This window comes from Pelecanus crispus, chromosome W (genome assembly GCF_030463565.1).
Source record: "Pelecanus crispus isolate bPelCri1 chromosome W, bPelCri1.pri, whole genome shotgun sequence".
Classification (NCBI taxonomy): Eukaryota; Metazoa; Chordata; class Aves; order Pelecaniformes; family Pelecanidae; genus Pelecanus; species Pelecanus crispus.
The window spans coordinates 13,955,232-13,972,817 of NC_134675.1; the positions used below are offsets into that span (position 1 = coordinate 13,955,232).

At 40.2% G+C, this 17,586-nt stretch overlaps 1 protein-coding gene across 2 annotated transcripts in view; it reads left to right on the forward strand.

Moving 5' to 3' along the window:
- LOC142596537 (SWI/SNF-related matrix-associated actin-dependent regulator of chromatin subfamily A member 2-like) overlaps positions 1 to 17,586 on the forward strand; it is a 167,443-nt gene that overhangs the window by 10,652 nt on the left and 139,205 nt on the right. The window contains exons 3-6 of one of the 2 annotated variants that reach the window (XM_075725690.1): positions 9,910 to 10,239; positions 11,617 to 11,718; positions 12,342 to 12,356; positions 12,795 to 13,098. In XM_075725690.1, coding sequence (XP_075581805.1) covers positions 9,910 to 10,239; positions 11,617 to 11,718; positions 12,342 to 12,356; positions 12,795 to 13,098 — 751 coding nt within the window. The remainder of the gene's footprint in view (positions 1 to 9,909; positions 10,240 to 11,616; positions 11,719 to 12,341; positions 12,357 to 12,794; positions 13,099 to 17,586) is intronic. The other variant, XM_075725692.1, reaches the window with a different exon arrangement.

The following is a 17,586-nucleotide window of genomic DNA, read 5'->3' on the forward strand; positions in this document are numbered from 1 at the left end:
CTTGGGGCCTTCATATCTTTCTCTTAGTTGACAGTTTCACAAGAGATATTAGCACTCGCCATATTACCAATGAGGAAAATGTTATACTTTGCTTACCTTAAATAAATCTTCTTGTAGCTTCAGTCCTGTCTGAATATATTTCTCATTGTATATTTTTTCTAAGATGTTATGTGCTCTCACTGTGTATTGTGAATACCTATTCTGTTCCTCCTTCTGAGACTACATTTAATTAATGAAAAAAGTGATAGTCAACCTAAATGAGCCATTGAACTAAATTTCTTCAATTCCGGTCTATATCTCCTTCTCCCAAAACTTGTTTGCATTCATCGTTTCAATAAAAATCCCATCCCCACCCCCCTGCCATCAGTTGTATCAGAGCTGACAGCAGTTGAAATGTTAATGTATATGGTCCATGTACATTTTCATCATTTAAGTCATCTTAATATTTAGTGGTAGTTAAGAGCTTAGTTGACTTAAGCACTGTTGAATATTCCACTGCTTGGAATGGTAGAATCTTGACTGTGCATCTAGTGCTACCTATTATGGTATTGTGGTTTAGAATTATAATGTCATCCACTGTTTATTCATAGAGTGGAAAAGGAGTACAAGTTTTCCTCATCTTTCAGCTCCCATTTTCTCAACTTTGAAATAATTAGTCCAAATGAAGAAAAAGTTCTATTTGCATCTGCTAAATAAAATGAAAGCAGAAGCAATTAAAGCAAAAAAAATATATAGACTCCTTGCCCCCTCCCCCCACTTGCATCTAGAGAAGTGTTAGAACTAGGATTTGTTCCACTGTGAAGACTGAAAATAATATGCTTACTTTATATAACACATGATGCTATGACATACTTATGTAGATCAAGTTGTATCAAAGTTTGAAAAAAATTGGTTGCTAATTATATATATATAGTTAAGAAAGCTTTTTAACTTCCTAAAATTTGAGAAGGACTCACAAGAACAGCCTCTTCTACTAGGGGTCATAGGGAAGATGGAGCCAGACTATTCAGAAGTGCCTGCTGCCTAGCAAGAGATATACTAATTGTGCATAGGGAAAAAAAATTCACAGTGAGAGTTGTGCAGCACTGGAACAAAGGCACAGAGAGGCCTTGGAGGCTTTCAAAATTTGCCTGGATAAGGCTCTGAGCAGCCCGATCTAACTTTGAAGTTAGCCCTGTTTTGAGCAGAAGGTTAGAATAACATGACCTCTAGAGGTCCAGCCCAGATGATTCTATGATTCTATTTTTTATTTTTTAACAAGATACTAACATTGTTTAATTTTAAATAATTTGGTAAGAGAAAGTATATACATATAAGAAAAAGCAAGCTGATTGTTTCCATTCAGAATATTGGCAACCATTAGAATTATAGCATTAAAGTCTTTGTTATTAGGGTACTATATGCATCTCTGATTTAAGTTGTCTTTGTAGCTCTGCATTTTAAATAGCTATGAATTAATACATTTGTAATGCAGGCTCAGATGCAAGTGGCAGAAAATTCACATGAAATCTGGGGAATTTACTTGCGATGTCAAGGCTATTTTTTTCCTCATATTTGGTGTCTTCTCCCCTGTATATTTTCCATAAATAATGGTTATCTGATTGTCCTCTGTCAGCACACAGAACTCTCTTGTTGCAATCACTTTGTGCTGGGGTAATCTTACCTTTCCCAGATTAAACTAAGCAGGATGGGTTTATGTCAGGACTAAAATCAAAAACATCTGAGGAAAATCTAGAAGTGGTGGTATTGGCATTCAGTAGGTAGCATTCTTCTGAGCAATTAATGAGCTGGGTTTTGAGAAATTGATGCATACTTATGGTAGAAATTTATGTGTACTGCAAAAATGCATTTGAAATGCCTGCTAGTTGAGGAAAACTTGTTTGCAAAGTCTGGAAAGAAGTCCAGACTCTTCTTGTCTGTATCTTTAATATTCTTCAGCCCTATATCTTTTTCTTTTTTGATATATACCAGATAACCTTTACCTTCATCAGTCTCCATCATAAGTTTCTACCTTATTCAGCACTCATGTGCATGCTCACCTGTAGTAGATCATGTGTAGATAGGAAAAATCAAGTGGTATAGAGGCTTTATGAGTACAAGCTTGCAAGTACTGTCACTGGTAAACCATTGAATCACAGAATAGTTGAGGTCAGAAGGGAACTGTGGAGATCATCTAGTTCAACCCCTCTCCTCAAAAATGGATCAACTAGAGCAAATTGCTCAGGATCTTGACCAGTTGGGTTTTGCATATCTCCAAGGACAGAGACTCCAGAATCCCTCTGGGCAACCTGGTCCAGTGTTTTACCACCCTCACAGTAAAAAAAAAAATCCTTTTCTTACATCTAAGTGGAATTTCTTGTGTTTCAGTTTGTGCCCATCCCCTATTGTCCTTTCAGTGGGCACCACTGAGAAGAGTCTGGCTCCATCTTCCCATCCCATAGAATCATAGAATAGAATCATAGAATCTTTTAGGTTGGAAAAGACCTTTAAGATCATCCAGTCCAACCATTAACCTAACATTACCAAGTCCACCACTAAACCAGTTAAGGGTAGAGTAGCAATTTCGTGTTTCCTGGCTTGGTGGATGGATTATTTTTAATGAAAGTAAAAACTAGGAATCATTAAGGTTGGAAAGGACCTCTAAGATCATCAGTCCAACCATCAACCCAACACGCCCATGTCCACTAAACCATGTCCCAAAGTGCCACGTCTACCCGTTTTTTTAACACCTCCAGGGATGGTGACCCCACCACCTCTCTGGGCAGCCTGTTCCAATGCTTGACTACCCTTTCCGTGAAGAAACTTTTCCTAATATCCAATCTAAACCTCCCCTGGCGCAGCTTGAGCCCATTTCCTCTCGTCCTATCGTTAACTACTTGGGAGAAGAGACCAACACCCACCTCACTACAACTTCCTTTCAGGTAGTTGTAGAGAGCGATAAGGTCTCCCCTCAGCGTCCTCTTCTCCAGACTAAACAATCCCAGTTCCCTCAGCCGCTCCTCATAAGACTTGCTCTCTAGACCCTTCACCAGCTTTGTTGCCCTTCTCTGGACACGCTCCAGCACCTCAGTGTCTTTCTTGTATTGAGGGGCCCAAAACTGGACACAGTATCCCAGGTGCAGCCTCACCAGTGCCGAGTGCAGGGGGACAATCACCTCCCTGCTCCTGCTGGCCACAGCATTCCTGATATAAGCCAGGATGCTGTTGGCCTTCTTGGCCACCTGGGCACACTGCTGGTTCATGTTCAGCCGGCTGTCGACCAACACCCCCAGGTCCTTTTCAGCCAGGCAGCTTTCCAGCCACTCTTCCCCAAGCCTATAGCATTGCATGGGGTTGTTGTGACCCAAGTGCAGGACCCGACACTTGGCCTTGTTAAACCTCATACAGTTGGCCTCAGCCATCTCACTCAATCTCTCCTCATATGTCAAACACTCTGAACATACTTCATGATATTTGTGGCCCTTTGCTGGGCTTGCTCTAGTATGTCCATGTCTGTCTTGTACTGGGAAGCCCAGAACTGCACACAGTACTCCAGGTGTGGTCTCACCAATGCTGAGCAGAGGGGAAGAATTTCCTCCCTTTATCCACTGGCAACACTCTTCCTAAAGCAGCCCAAGATGTTTTTGGCTGCCTTTGCTGCAAGGGCACATTGCTGGCTCATGTTAACACTTGGTGTCAAGAAGGATTCCCAGGTCCTTTTCTACAAAGCTGTTTTCAAGCTGTTTGGCCTCCAGTCTGTATTCATGAATGGGGTTATTCCTCCTCGGGGGCAGGACTGGGCATTTCCTTTTGTTGAATTTCATGAGGTTCCTCTCTGCCCATTTCTCCAGCCTATTGAGGTCCCTCTGAATGGCAGCACAACCATCTGGTGTATCAGCCACTCCTTTCCAATTCTTTATTATCTGCAGCCTTGCTGAGAGTGCACTCTGTCCCATCATTCAGGTCATTAATGAAGATGTTAAACAGTACTGGCTGCAGTATATCTCATATCTCACCAATTTGGTTATAAGGATGCTATAGGAGACTGTGCTAAAGGCCTTGCTAAAGTCAAGGTAAACAACATGCACTGCTCTCCCCTAGTCCACCAAGTGAGTCATCTCATCACAGAAGGCTATCAAGTTGGTTAAGCTTGATTTCCCCTTCATAAATCCATGCTGACTGCTCCAAATTGCCTTCTCATCTTTCATATGTTTGGAAATGGCTTCCAGGATTATTTGCTCCATCACCTTCCCAGGGACAGAGGTGAGGGTGACTGGTGTGTAGTTCCTGGATCTTCCTTCTTGCCCTTCTTGAAAATAGGAGTGACATTTGCTTTCTTCCAGTCCTCAGGAACCTCTCCCAATCATCATGACCTTTCAAAGATAATCAAGAATGTCCTCGCAATGATATTGGCCAGTTCCCTCAGCACTCATGGGTGCATCCCATCAGGTCCCATGGTCTTGCGTACATTCAGATGTTTCCCTAAGGTGATCCTCCTCTAGTGAGTGTAAGTCTTCCTTTCTCTAGACTTTCCCTCTAGTCTCAGAGGCCTAAGATTCCTGAAGGCTGGTCTTACCAATAAAGACCAAGGCAAAGAAGGCACTGAATACCTTGACCTTTTCTATGTCCTTTGTCACCAGGTTCCCAGCCTCATTCAGCAGTGAGCCCACATTTTTTTTTTTTTCTTCCTTTTCCTGCAAGTATACTTGTAAAAGTCATTTTTGCCCTTCACATCCCTTTCCAGTTTCAACTCCAGATGAGCTTTGGCTTTCCTAACCCCATCCCTGTGTGGTTCTACAGTGTCTTTATACTCCTCCTGAGTCTCCTGCCCCTGCTTCCACCTCCTTTACACTCTTTTCTTTGATTTTAGTCAGGAGCTCCTTGTCCATCAATGCAGGCCTCCTGTTGCCTTTGCTCGACTTCCTGCATGTCATTCTTGAGCTTGAATGACGTGATTCTTGAATATCAACCAGTTCTCTTGGATCCCTCTTCTTTCTAGTGCTGTATACTCTGAGATTCTTTCGAGCAGCTCCCTGAAGATGCCAAAGTCTGCTCTCCTGAAGCCCAGGGTTGTGCTCGAGGTTGGCCAGTGTGTCTTGACTCTTTTTAAAGGTTTTGCACTTAAAGTAGAAAACATGGCATCACAAAACTTTAGAGTCCATGAATGTCACATATTATAGCTAATAAAGAGAAGTTTGGAAGGTTTTTGTCCTTACTGAAATAATTAGTTGGTGTTTTATTTTAATCTTTACTTTTGTAAAACTTGTTTTCCTTATTGTCAAGATTCCCAATGCATATGACTTTGAGGGAGAGAGGAAATGTAATTATTAAATCTGTAGAAACCTAAAAAAAATTTCATTTTAGAAATTCCTCTCTCCATAGCAATGTCATGCACTTAAGGCTTGAATTGTCAAGGTTAAAAACAAGTGCTGTATGTCTAATTTCACCTTTCTGACTTCACTTTTATGTAGCTCAGATAGATTTAAGATCCAGCATCTCAAAACCCATCACTGATTTAAGACTAAATAACTTTGAAAAGTATAATATTGTGGCGGGGAGACAAATCTTTCTTTGGCAGACAGTTTTGAAAACAGCTTAATTAAAAGTAGCTGCTATTTAAAGGAAATTGTGAGATTTGGAAATGTAGCAGTAATGGAAAAATACAATAAATAAGAAACCAGAATTTAAAAGCATAAGACAATAGAGCAATTATATGCTTTTTTAATACCATAATGTGTTCATTTAAAGCAGTGTCTTCAGTAAGTGGGATTTTAGCCCCCCCTTTTCTTAATAAAGAAAGAATTATTTTTGAGAGTAGTTAGTAGTCTCAGTCCTGACACCTTTGGTGGATGGATATTAATAAATGGAATAAACCATATGATCTGCATGATTATTTATCATGGCTTTTATTACTGTTGTGATTTAACCCCAGCCGGCATCTAAGCACCATACAGCCGCTTGCTCACCCTCCCCCACAGTGGGATGGGAGAGAGAATTGTAAGAGTAAAAGTAAGAAAACTCATAGGTTGAGATAAGAACAGTTTAATGATTGAAATAAAATAATAATAATAATAAATTGTAATGAAAAGGAAAACAACAAAAAGAGAGAGATAAACAAAACCCAGGAAAAACATGTGATGCAACTGCTCACCACCCGCCGACCGACGCCCAGCCAGTCCCTGAGCAGCGATCCCTGCCCCCTGGCCAACTCCCCCCAGTTTATATACTGAGCATGATGTCATATGGTATGGAATAGCCCTTTGGTAAGTTTGGATCAACTGTCTTGGCTGTGCTCCCTCCCAGTTTCTTGTGCACCTGGCAGAGCATGGGAAGCTGAAAAAGTCCTTGACTAGCATAAGCACTACTTAGCAACAACTAAAACATAAGTGTGTTATCACATTATTCTCATACTAAATCCAAAACACAGCACTATGCATGCTACTAGGAAGAAAACTAACTCTATCCCAGCCGGAACCAGGATGATCACCAGAAATATATTTATGAATATATGTATAAGCAATTTTTATATTAATATTTCTATTGAATAACCTCGGTAATTTTAGCTTTTTACCCTTAATGTCTCTTTTTCTCCCTTTTCATTTCTTTCCTCAACTTTTTCTTTCTGTCTTTCCCTTAGTTTCCTTATTTTTTCTTATTTTCAACAGGGTCGTCTTTTCTTGTCTTTTTGCTCTTTAGTTATAAAACTGAATTCTCAGTCTTTTTCTGTCTTATCTGATCTTTTCCCAACTAAAACTTTTTTTTTGTCCCGTCCTTCCATTTCCTTTCCCTATTTTTGAAAAACAAAACAAAACACAACCACCCCCAAATCTTCTGTTCTTTTTTCTTTATCCTTTCTCTCAGTTATTTTTAACGTGTACTTCACTGTAGTATCCTCAGACCCCACCTTTCATTAACTTTCAGTTCTTTAGCACTCTCATGTCTCAGCTTGTATGAATTCTGAATTTACATTTACTGGCATCTCACCAGTCAAAATTTGTAGAGATCCCCTATGCTGCCCTTACTGGAAGAACAGTGAAATAATGGAAGGAGTAAAATTGCTTGTTACTGTGACCAGGACTAGGTATAGATAAAGTTGGCATAGTTTCAGTTGAGAATGTCAGATCAACCAAGGAATCACAGGAGTAGATTCGATTCCACAGAACTCAGGGAAGTCTGCATGAACTTTTGAGTTCTGTGACCTATAACTTGGTCAAGACTGTGAAAGGGAGCTAGGAGATTTGTTGTTTTGTAAGGCTTATCAGGTTGATACTGTGGTGGGTTAACCCCAGCCAGCAACTAAGCACCCACCAGCTGCTTCCTCACTCCCCCCCCCCAGCAGTATGGGGGAGAGAATCAGAAGGCTAAAAGGAAGAAATTACTTGTGGGTTGACATAAAGACAGTTTAATAAGTGAAGGAAAGAGAAAATACCCACCAAGTGATGCAAAGGCAATCGCTTGCCACCTCCCACAAGCAGACTGATGCCCAGCCAGTGTCCGAGCAACAGTTACTTTGGAAAGACTTCCCCTTTGTTTTTTATTGCTGACCATGATGTTTGATGTTATATGGCATGGAATATTGCTTTGGCCAGTTCAGGTCAGCTGTCCCGGCTGTGTCCCCTCCCAACTACTTGTGCACCCCCAGCCTACTTGCTGAGGGGGCCAGAGTGAGAAACAGAGAAGGACTTGATGCTGTGCAAGCACTGTTCAGCAATAGCCAGAACATTAATGTGTTATCAACAGTGGTTTAGTCACAAATCCAAAACACAGCACCATATAGGCTGCTATGAAGAAAATTAACTCCATCCCAGACAGACCTAGTACAGATACAAATGTTATTTTTCCTCTGTAAATGTCTCTCTCACAGCTGGTGGACATCTTTAAAATCTAACTGTAGTGCATCACCTAAAAGATAAGTCTTAAGTTTTTTTGTCTTGGATATGCTTTGGAGTCTTCGATATCTCACTTAAAAAGCATACCCATGCCATCTCTTTTCATGGATGTGTTATGAATCTCAGGGAAATATTTGTGAAGTGTAATTAAAATTCAAACCTAAACCCACCAAAAAGCAAGGACTGTAATAAGATGAGTTCTGTTCCCTTCAGAGTTGTGCTCACCCTGTGTGGTGGGTCAACCTTAGCTGGCCTCCATGTGCCCATCCCCATGCTCTCTCACGCCCCCTCCTCAGCAAGACGGGGAGAAAATAAGATGAAAAAAACCTCATGGGTCGAGATGAGGACAGGGAGATCAGTCACCAATTACCATCACAGGCAAACCAGACTCAACTTGGGGAAGACTAATTTAATTTATTTCCAATTAAAAATAGAGTAGGATAGTGAGAAACAAAAACAAAGCTAAAAACACCTTCCCCCCACCTCTCCCTTCTTCTTCCCAGGCTCAACTTCACTCCTGGCTCTTCTACCTCCTCCTCCACCACTGAGTGTCACAGGGGGGATGGGGAATGGGGGTTGCAGTCAGTTCATAAAGCTTTTTCTCTGCCGCTCCTTCCTCCTCACACTCTTCCCCTGCTCCAGCGTGGGGTCCCTCCCACAGGATAAAGTCCTTCACAAACTTCTCCAACGTGGGTCCTTCCCACAAGCTGCAGTTCTTCATGAACTGCTCCAGCATAGATCCTTTCCACGGGGTGCAGTCCTTCAGGAATGGCCTGCTCCAGCATGAGTCCCCCACATGCCACAGTTCCTGCCAGAAAACCTGCTCCTGCATGGGCTCCTCTCCACAGGGCTGCAGTTCCTGCCAGGAGCCTGCTCCTGCATGGGATCTCCACGGGTCACAGCTTTCTTCAGGGCACATCCACCTGCTCTGGCGTGGGGTCCTCCATGGGCTGCAGGGTGGATATCTGCTCCATTGTGGTCCTCCACAGGCTGCAGGAGGACAACCTGCATTATCACCATGGTCTTCACCACAGGCTGCAGGGGAATCTGTGCTCCAGTGCCTGGAGCACTTCCTCCTCCTTCTTCCCTGACCTTGGTGTCTGCAGGGTTGTTTCTCTCACATATTCTCACTCCTCTCTCCCAGCTGCTGTTGCACAGCACTTTTTACCCTTTCTTAAATATGTTATCAGAGAGGCACCACCAGCATCGCTGACAGGCTCAGCTTTGGCCAGCAGCGGGTGTGTTTTGGAGCCGGCTAGAACTGGCTCTGTCCAACATGGGGGCAGCCCTATGTCTCTTCTCACAGAGGCCACCCCTGCAGCCCCCCCCTCCCCACTACCAAAACCGTGCCATGTAAACCCAATATACCCTGTTAGATCTTTTATAGGATTTAATGTACAACAGCTTCTTCAGAGGATAGCTTTTGTGTTCAAAGTTGATACTCTGGGTTTTCCAGCACCTGGATGGTAAAAGGTAGTGAATGTTGTTTCTCAGACTCAAAGATTTAATCCACATAAGCTTGAGGAACTATATAAAAATATGAATTAGATACTGTCTGTTTTTATATTTGTATGTTGGAGAGTATTAGCAAAAAGGTTATGTATCATTAAATAGATGCTTTGATGTATGCACATCAAAATAAATATATAAATATATAAATATAATGCTGTTTTTATAAGCTTTAAAATAGGCAAACATCTTTGAAAACATTCTGTAATGAAATATTCATTCAACATACAGGTGAACCAGTGCCCTATCATGCCATTTGATTGCTGTATTTCACATGCAATTTAGTTTTAGTTTGTTTTACCCCAAATGTGAGGGGAGTTAATTATTCTGTTTGAATAATAGCTCTTGCAGCCTTCTTGCTATCTCGGGGAATTTCAGATCATACTTCTGTTCTTGTAGAAAATATTATGGCTCTACTAATGTGAGAGAGGATTTTTTATACTTCATCTACTGTTTAAGGTAAAGAAACTTCAGTGGAGTTTAGACTTGATTAACCTGGAAAATAAGTTTTTGAACCTCTTATCTGCTCCAGGCTATATGTCTCCACACCCATCTCCACTGGGAGCACCAGAACATGTGCCCAGTCCAATGTCTGGACGAGGTCCAACTCCACCCCAGATGACTCCAAGTCAGCCAGGACCCATGATACCAGGAGACCCACAAGTTATGAGTCAACCCAACAGAGGTCCTTCCCCTTTCAGTCCTGTACAGCTACATCAGCTCCGAGCTCAGATTCTAGCATACAAAATGTTAGCTAGAGGTCAGTCTTTACCAGAAAACCTCCAACTTGCTGTTCAAGGAAAGAGGACCCTGCCTGGCATTCAGCAGCAACAGGTTCCTGCTGCCTATAGCAGGCAATCAAGTAAGTGAATGTAGGCACCATGTCATTGGCAAGATACTTCTTTAAGTTCTACCTGTGGAAAATAACAAATTGTTGGTGCAGGCATATAGTTTGTAACCATTTGCAGACATCTATATGAACAATGACCTATGGTTTTAAGTTGGAGTAAGTGCATAAAGCACATTATTAATAGGATACTGTCATTTTTTTTTAAAATAGACATAAAAGTAATTTATATACTGTCTGTCCTGATTATGCCTGCCACTTTTGCAAATATTTGTCACAATTTGCTAATTACATTTTACTGCTCTTAGAACATGTTTTCACTCTCCTGTTGCCATGCAGAAAAATAGATATAAAATCTAGAAGTTGATTGATTATGCAGATCATGAAAATTGAAACTATATGCAGTATGCTTTCAGGTGCATAACATAGGGAAAAGAGTTTCTCATAATAATAATTGATGTTATAATGCAGTATGCAAACTTATTTCAGTCTTAAACAGCTGTGTTACTTTAAACAGCTTGCACCTGTTATGTTTTATGAACAAATCTGATCCTAAGATCAATTTAATGGGGAGGGAGGGAAAGGAGGGGAGTTTTCTGTTGTTGGTTTTGTTTGTAAGTTCATTAATTTGTATGATTGTCTTTTACTTTTTCCCTCCTCCACAACTTCAAGAAAATAAAGAAATGGTTTATCTAGCCATGTGGATATTATATGGATCCCACTGTGATATCTTAATAACAGTATTATGTGCATATTTTTTGACTCTTCATTACTTTCAACTTCAGACCTTTTATTTAGAACCTTTTCCCATGGGGAAAAAAAAAAAATCCAGTTTACTTAAAGGCAGTTTTAAATATCCTTAATGTATTTCTTTTGTCTTTTCCATTTTGTACATTTTTTAAACAAGGACTATGAAAATGTGATCTTTATTTTTAAAAATTAATCTTTTCCTGCTGTTTATTACTCACTTGAAATAATAATCCTGTGTTCTTGATATCATAATATACACCTTATAAATGATTTTGGGCACAAAATTAGCTTCAAGAACAGATTAAAAAATATGCTGATTATTTTAAAGAGTTAAGGATTTCTGTAAACTGTTATTTAGCTTTAGAAGCTGAGGGTAAAGATGATCCAATTTTCTTATAAAAAATAATTTTAATAACTCTGGTCACTTAATTTCAATGCATGTGTCTGTCATCAAGTATTTTAAAAGATGGGATTTTAATATCTCAGTACGGTAATTTTTTGTACAGTGGAGTACTTAAATCTGTATTTAATGCACAAAGCTTATTTGCATAAATAGACTAGCATATTGGAACACAGAGGGATTTTTTAATGTATAGTAATGTTTTATATTTTAATAATTTTCTTTCCTCTGTTAAATCATAGGTATTGGGTCACATGCAATGAGTGGTCCTACAGCTGGCCCAGGACCAGCTCCAGGAGTACCTGGACATATAGCTGCCATGACCCCTAAACCTTGGACAGAAGGTAGAAGAGAGTATAGCAGTAATTTTATATCATGCATACAGTTAAGGTTAAACCATGTGGGTCGGGATTGGGGAAAAGAGGCAGGAAAAAGAATGGGGAAATAAAAAGGCATAAAGAAGAAATGGTGTGACCTTTACTTTGCCTAGCACTTAAATATCAAGGAGTATTTTACCACTTATTCAAAGGTGAATGAGTTGACCAGATGAAATTATTGCAGCTGTTAGGCAGCCTGAACGTGAAGCACCCTCTACAATCAGAATTAAATATATAAGCTTGTTCCTTTTCCAGAGATTGATGCAGATGGTTGAATGCCAGATGGTCAGGATGCTGTATCTGAAGTGAAATTGATTACAAGACTACAGGCATATTGTATAGTTGTATTTTTTAGCAATAAATTATTATGTTTCCTCAAACAATCAAGTGATATCTTTATTGTTGCAGATGTCTGTTCTCAGTGACTCTCTCACATCTTTGTGCATGAGTGACTTCCTGACTTGTTAGAGTACTGAAACCTGTGCTGTCATTGGCAGGTGCTATATTCATGTTAACTGATGAGTTAGTTAACTTTCAAAATAGTTAGAATCCTATAACATAAAAGAGTAATCAGATACCAAGTATTTCAGATACATTAATTAATTGGGAATTGGGGGCAAAATGGCAGCTATTTATATTTGCCAGGTATATTTAAGTACTATTGCTGAAATTTTAATACGGCTTACTGGTTCTTACAAAGAGTTATAAAAGCAGGCCTCATGCTTCTAGTCAAATTGTGACTGTGGATTCATCCTTGCAAGCAGTATAAGGACAATGAACATATGAAGAGGCAGAATTTGGTCCCGCACCTATATGAAACTAGTTCTAGAGGACTCTTAGTAATGCTAGATTTACTTAAAAAACAGTGTGAATTAAAAAAAAAAGAGGCATTGTTCATAAATTGACATGCACTTTTATTATTTTTGGATCACTTTCTGCAATGTCCATTTGAGTTTGTTTCTCTATAGGGAGGGAAACCTAGTATTTTTCCTGATAAGTTTGAATGTTTGTCTTATCTTCATGTTTTGACCTAAAAAATCATCTTGGATTTTTTACTGCGTTCCATATTTCGTGTTATCATGTTTCTTATGTTCTAGGCCAAGCCCCAGATATGAGTGTTCCCAATACACCACAAAAGCTCTCCATACCACCTCCTAGTGGGAGGCCTTCTCCTGCCCCTGCTGCTTCCCAGCCTTCTGCAGCCATGCCTGGGCCCTCTGTACCACAGCCCACACCTGGACAGCCTTCACCTACTGTGCAGCTGCAGCAAAAACAGAATCGTATCAGCCCTATCCAGAAACCACAAGGATTGGATCCAATTGAAATACTCCAGGAACGTGAATATAGGTAAAAGCTGAATAACAAGATTTAAATGCATATGCTTGTTTTTTACTTTCTCAGTGGGCACTCTTGCAATCATCCCCTGTATTGTAGTGATCGTAGTTTAAATTGAGTTTCCATAGAGGGACTATGTCAAAAACAAGTGCAGAGACATCAAACTGTAAAGCATGATTTAATTTCAGCCCAAGTTCTGAATTAGCAAAGCATATTGGTAGTATCATTGCGAACCCACTTAACTTTAAAATGGACTCAAGTACTTGGCTGGATTAGTGTGATATTTGGAAAGCTGCAAATAATAATAGCTATGAAATTAAAATCCTTGGAATCCACATGGAAACTATTTTAGTACAAAAAGTATTCAGAACCATAAACAAAAGGAAATTAGAAGAAAAAAAAGGGCAATGAAAAGACTGAAGAATAAGTGGCCAAAGCAAAATCTAATTTTGTGTAATGATAAATGGGTTCGCTGGACTACCAAAGAATGGTGAGAGTATTAAGGAGGTGAAAGTGAAGATGAAAAATATGATACCAGGAAGTATGGTCCATGAATGTTGAGTTAGACTCCTAAGTACCCTAATTAAAAGGTGATGAGTACCCAGTAATATTCCTAGTAATGCACAGAGGATCTAATCTGATTTTCTGTGGTTAGAAAGAAACTGTTCCTTCCCCTTACTGAGACTATTATACAGTTCCCCTTGAGGACTGGGGGAGGAGAAAGGTTGACTTGTATCTAAAGTATGTTCCTGGTCACTGTCAGTGACAGGAAGCAGACTCCACATAGTGTATTTGCTTGATTTGAAATGATAATGCCTCTTCTTGTTACTAAAACAATGAGGGTATAAGGGGAAAGTAGACAAAAGATGGTAATCTCACTGAAAACAGATTAAATGAATACTTGCTTTGCAGATGTGTTCTACCTTTTCAGATATAGGAGGGAGGGTAAGTGGCATGAACTTTTATAGGATATAAAGCGTCTCAGGAAGGATATGGTGTGATATCCAGAAACCAGGCTATGATCCAGCAAAACACTTGTAGTTTTTACATAAGAGCATGCTTAAGTGCTTTTCTGACTTATAGTTGTGGTCATTCTGTCAGTCTCATTATTTTCACCTTAGCATGGAATGGCTGTAGCTATTTTGGTGTGTACAGTCATGATCTAACTGCTTTTTCAGAAAACATGTAGGATGCACCATAATACAGTTTCACTGTTGCTCTGAATGAGGGATCATAGCATTAACCTGAGCCAGCAATCATTTGGCTGGTATGGCATAAACTCATTTGTAACTGCTTCTGCCCTTCCAGCCCTGCTCCACTGCTGCACTGTTTGTGCCAAATTTTATGACTTGAGGATATGCATAAATGAGGGAGGGAGTGAGGGACAGCAGAAAATAACTGAGGTAGATCTACTCAACTATGTAGAAATTGGTTGCAGTCACAGCATATCTATTAGGTTCTAAATAGCCTGATCTGGGCAGGCTAAATAAGATGGAATTTTGAGAGGAATAGTAGAATTGTTTTTATAATGGCTGGCTAGTAATTCAAGCTTTTTAAATATTGAGTGTTGTTGGGAATTTGTTTTGTTTTGTATACCAAGGTGCTTAGAACTTGTATACGTCTTTTCATTATTTAAACCTAAATAAGTAACACCAAACTAAAGCTGTGAAAACAGCTTTTATGCTTTGGATGGTAATAGACTTAGCTTTAGTACAGGTAGAGTTAACATAATAGTATGAAGTATTCATGCCTTCTTAGTAAAATGAGAATAGAAGAAAGTTAATATAAACATTTGCATCCTGAAAACCCAGTGAAGTTAGCAATATCTTTGAAAAACAATTACTGGACAGTAAACAAGAGAGCTCTTTTTTAATGAGAAAGCATTTTACTATGAAATAATTTTTTTTTAAATAAAAAAGGTAAATTAATCTTAAAAAAAAGATTCAAGATGCTTCAACAAATCCCATAATCCAAACATCCAGACCAAAAGTTAAAATTTTGGCATATTGCCAAACTCTCCACTGTGGAGAAGTCTCTGTTTTAAATCTGATGCCACAGTCTGTGGCCTTGAGCATGGTGTTTCTTGACTAAAGATGTGAAGCCTGCTGTGTCACATTCACTTACTGCTAATTTATCTGCTATATAAGAAGTCACTTGCTGAGGTATTTGGCCATTCCTCTTTGTGCATATGCACCCCCATAAGTGATTAATAGTTTGCTTTTGGGGGAGATGCATATTTCTATACACCTTTCAATTTTTATGGATTGCTTATGTAGCATATATGTTAGATCATGTCCTAGTTGCATGCAGGGCATCTCATCTCATCTCATCTCATCTCATCTCATCTCATCTCATCTCTCTCCCCCCCCCCCCCCCCATCTCATCTCCTCTCATCTCTCCCTCCTTTCTCATATCTGTCTAACATCTATCTTGTCTCTCTTGTCTCATCTCCTCTATCCTCTCAGTCAGGGGAAGGGGTTCAGAAAGGAGGAGACAAATTCAACAGGTGAATGCCTGGCTGCATAGCTGGTGCCACACTCAAGGTTTTGGCTTCTATGATCATCACCTTTGAGAAGCCGGGTCTGTTGGGAGCTGATGGGATTCACCTGACCAAGTGGGGCAGGAAGGTCTTTGCCAACAAGCTGGTCAGGCTTATAAGGAGAGCTTTCAGGCACACTTATAAGGAGAGCTTTAAACTAGGTTTATCAGGGGAAAGGGATAGAGTTTTGAGTAATAGAGAAGAGCCAGGGGCTGCTGATGTATTAGGAACAGACAGGGAAACACCTGTGAAAAGCCTCAAAGGAATTAGGGTGTGTTACTCTAAAAAGGTGACACAGTTGACAGCCCAACTGAAGTACCTCTATACCAATGCATGCAGCATGGGTAACAAACAGGAGCTGGAAGTCACTGTGCAGCTAGAAAGCTATGATCTAATTGCTGTCATTGAAACGTGGTGGGATGAATCACACGCCTGGAGCGCTGCAATTGATGGCTATAAACTGTTCAGAAGGGACAGGCAAGGAAGGAGGGGCAGGGGGGTTGTCCTCCATGTAAAAGAGTGGATTGACTGCACAGAGCTGTCTTTGAAAAACAGTGATAAACAGGTTGAGAGCTTATGGGTAAAAATTAGGGGCCAAGCCAACAAAGGAAACCTCATGGTTGGTGTTTACTACAGGCCACCTGATCAAGGGGAGCCTGTTGACAAAGCATTCTTATTTCAAGGAATCACAAACTTCTGTGGACCTGAACAAATATCTGTTGCTTTTAATGGAACACTTTCTTGCCAGAAGAGTAACCCTTTTTGATTTGGTGTTCAATCAGTATGGAAAATCTTACTGACCTAATTCTGCTTTCATTTTCTGTTCTCTTGAGGACACTAAATGAGTCTCCTGCAGTTAATACAGTATTACATCCATTTTGTTTTTTTCAGGAATTTTAGAATCTTGTATCAGACTGTCTACTGTGCCTTACTGATGTTAAGACAAAACTGAGCAGCACTTAAAATTACTAAGTTCAAATAAAAAAAAAATTAAAAATCAATTTTAAATCAGTTCTGAACATAATATTTTTGATGAAATTCTAATGTACCCTAATGCTTTCTGATGCATTGACCCAAATACATATATATGCAATATGGACCTTTGTTCTTTCTATTGCATTCTTGCTGTCATGTATGTGCAGATGCACTTTGCACAAAGTGGTGTCAATAGGGGTATTTCTACTTTTGTTATCAGTTAATGTATGTATAATTCTCCATATCCTTGGAGAAACAGGTAGTGAGGGGGGAGGGAAGCATTCCTTAGGAGATTCATTTTTACTCTTTGCAGTCCTATATCCCTGCTATCCCATGGAAAGGTTATTTTAAGGTCTTTTAACTAGGACATCTGCCTTGCTCTCACTGAGGGCAGATTACCAACTTTGGTTTACAATGTCATATGCTTCTTTTGATGCAGCCCAGGATATGGTTGGCTTTCTAGGCTGCGAGCACACATTGCTGGTTCATGTCCAGCTTTTCACCCACCACTACCCTTCTCTGCAGGGCTGCTCTCAATCCCTTCATCCCCCAGCCTGTATTGATATCGGGGGATGCCCCAATCCAGGTGCAGGACCTTGCACTTGGCCTTGTTGAACCTCATGAGGTTCACATGGGCCCACTTCTTGAGCTTGTCCAGGTCCCTCTGAATGGCATCCCATCCCTCAGGCATGTCAACCACACCACTCAGCTTGGTGTCATCTGCAAATTTGCTGAGAGTGCACTCGATCTCACTGTCTATGTCATTGATGAAGATATTAAACAGTATTGGTCCCAATACAGACCCCTGAGGGACACCACTTGTCACTGATCTCCATGTGGACATCGAGCCGTTGACCACTACCCTCTGGATGCGACCATCCAGCCAATTCCTTATCCACCAAACAGTCCACCCATCAAATCCATATCTCCCCAATTTAGGGAGAAGGATGTTGTGGGGGACTGTGTCAAAGGCCTTGCAGAAGTCT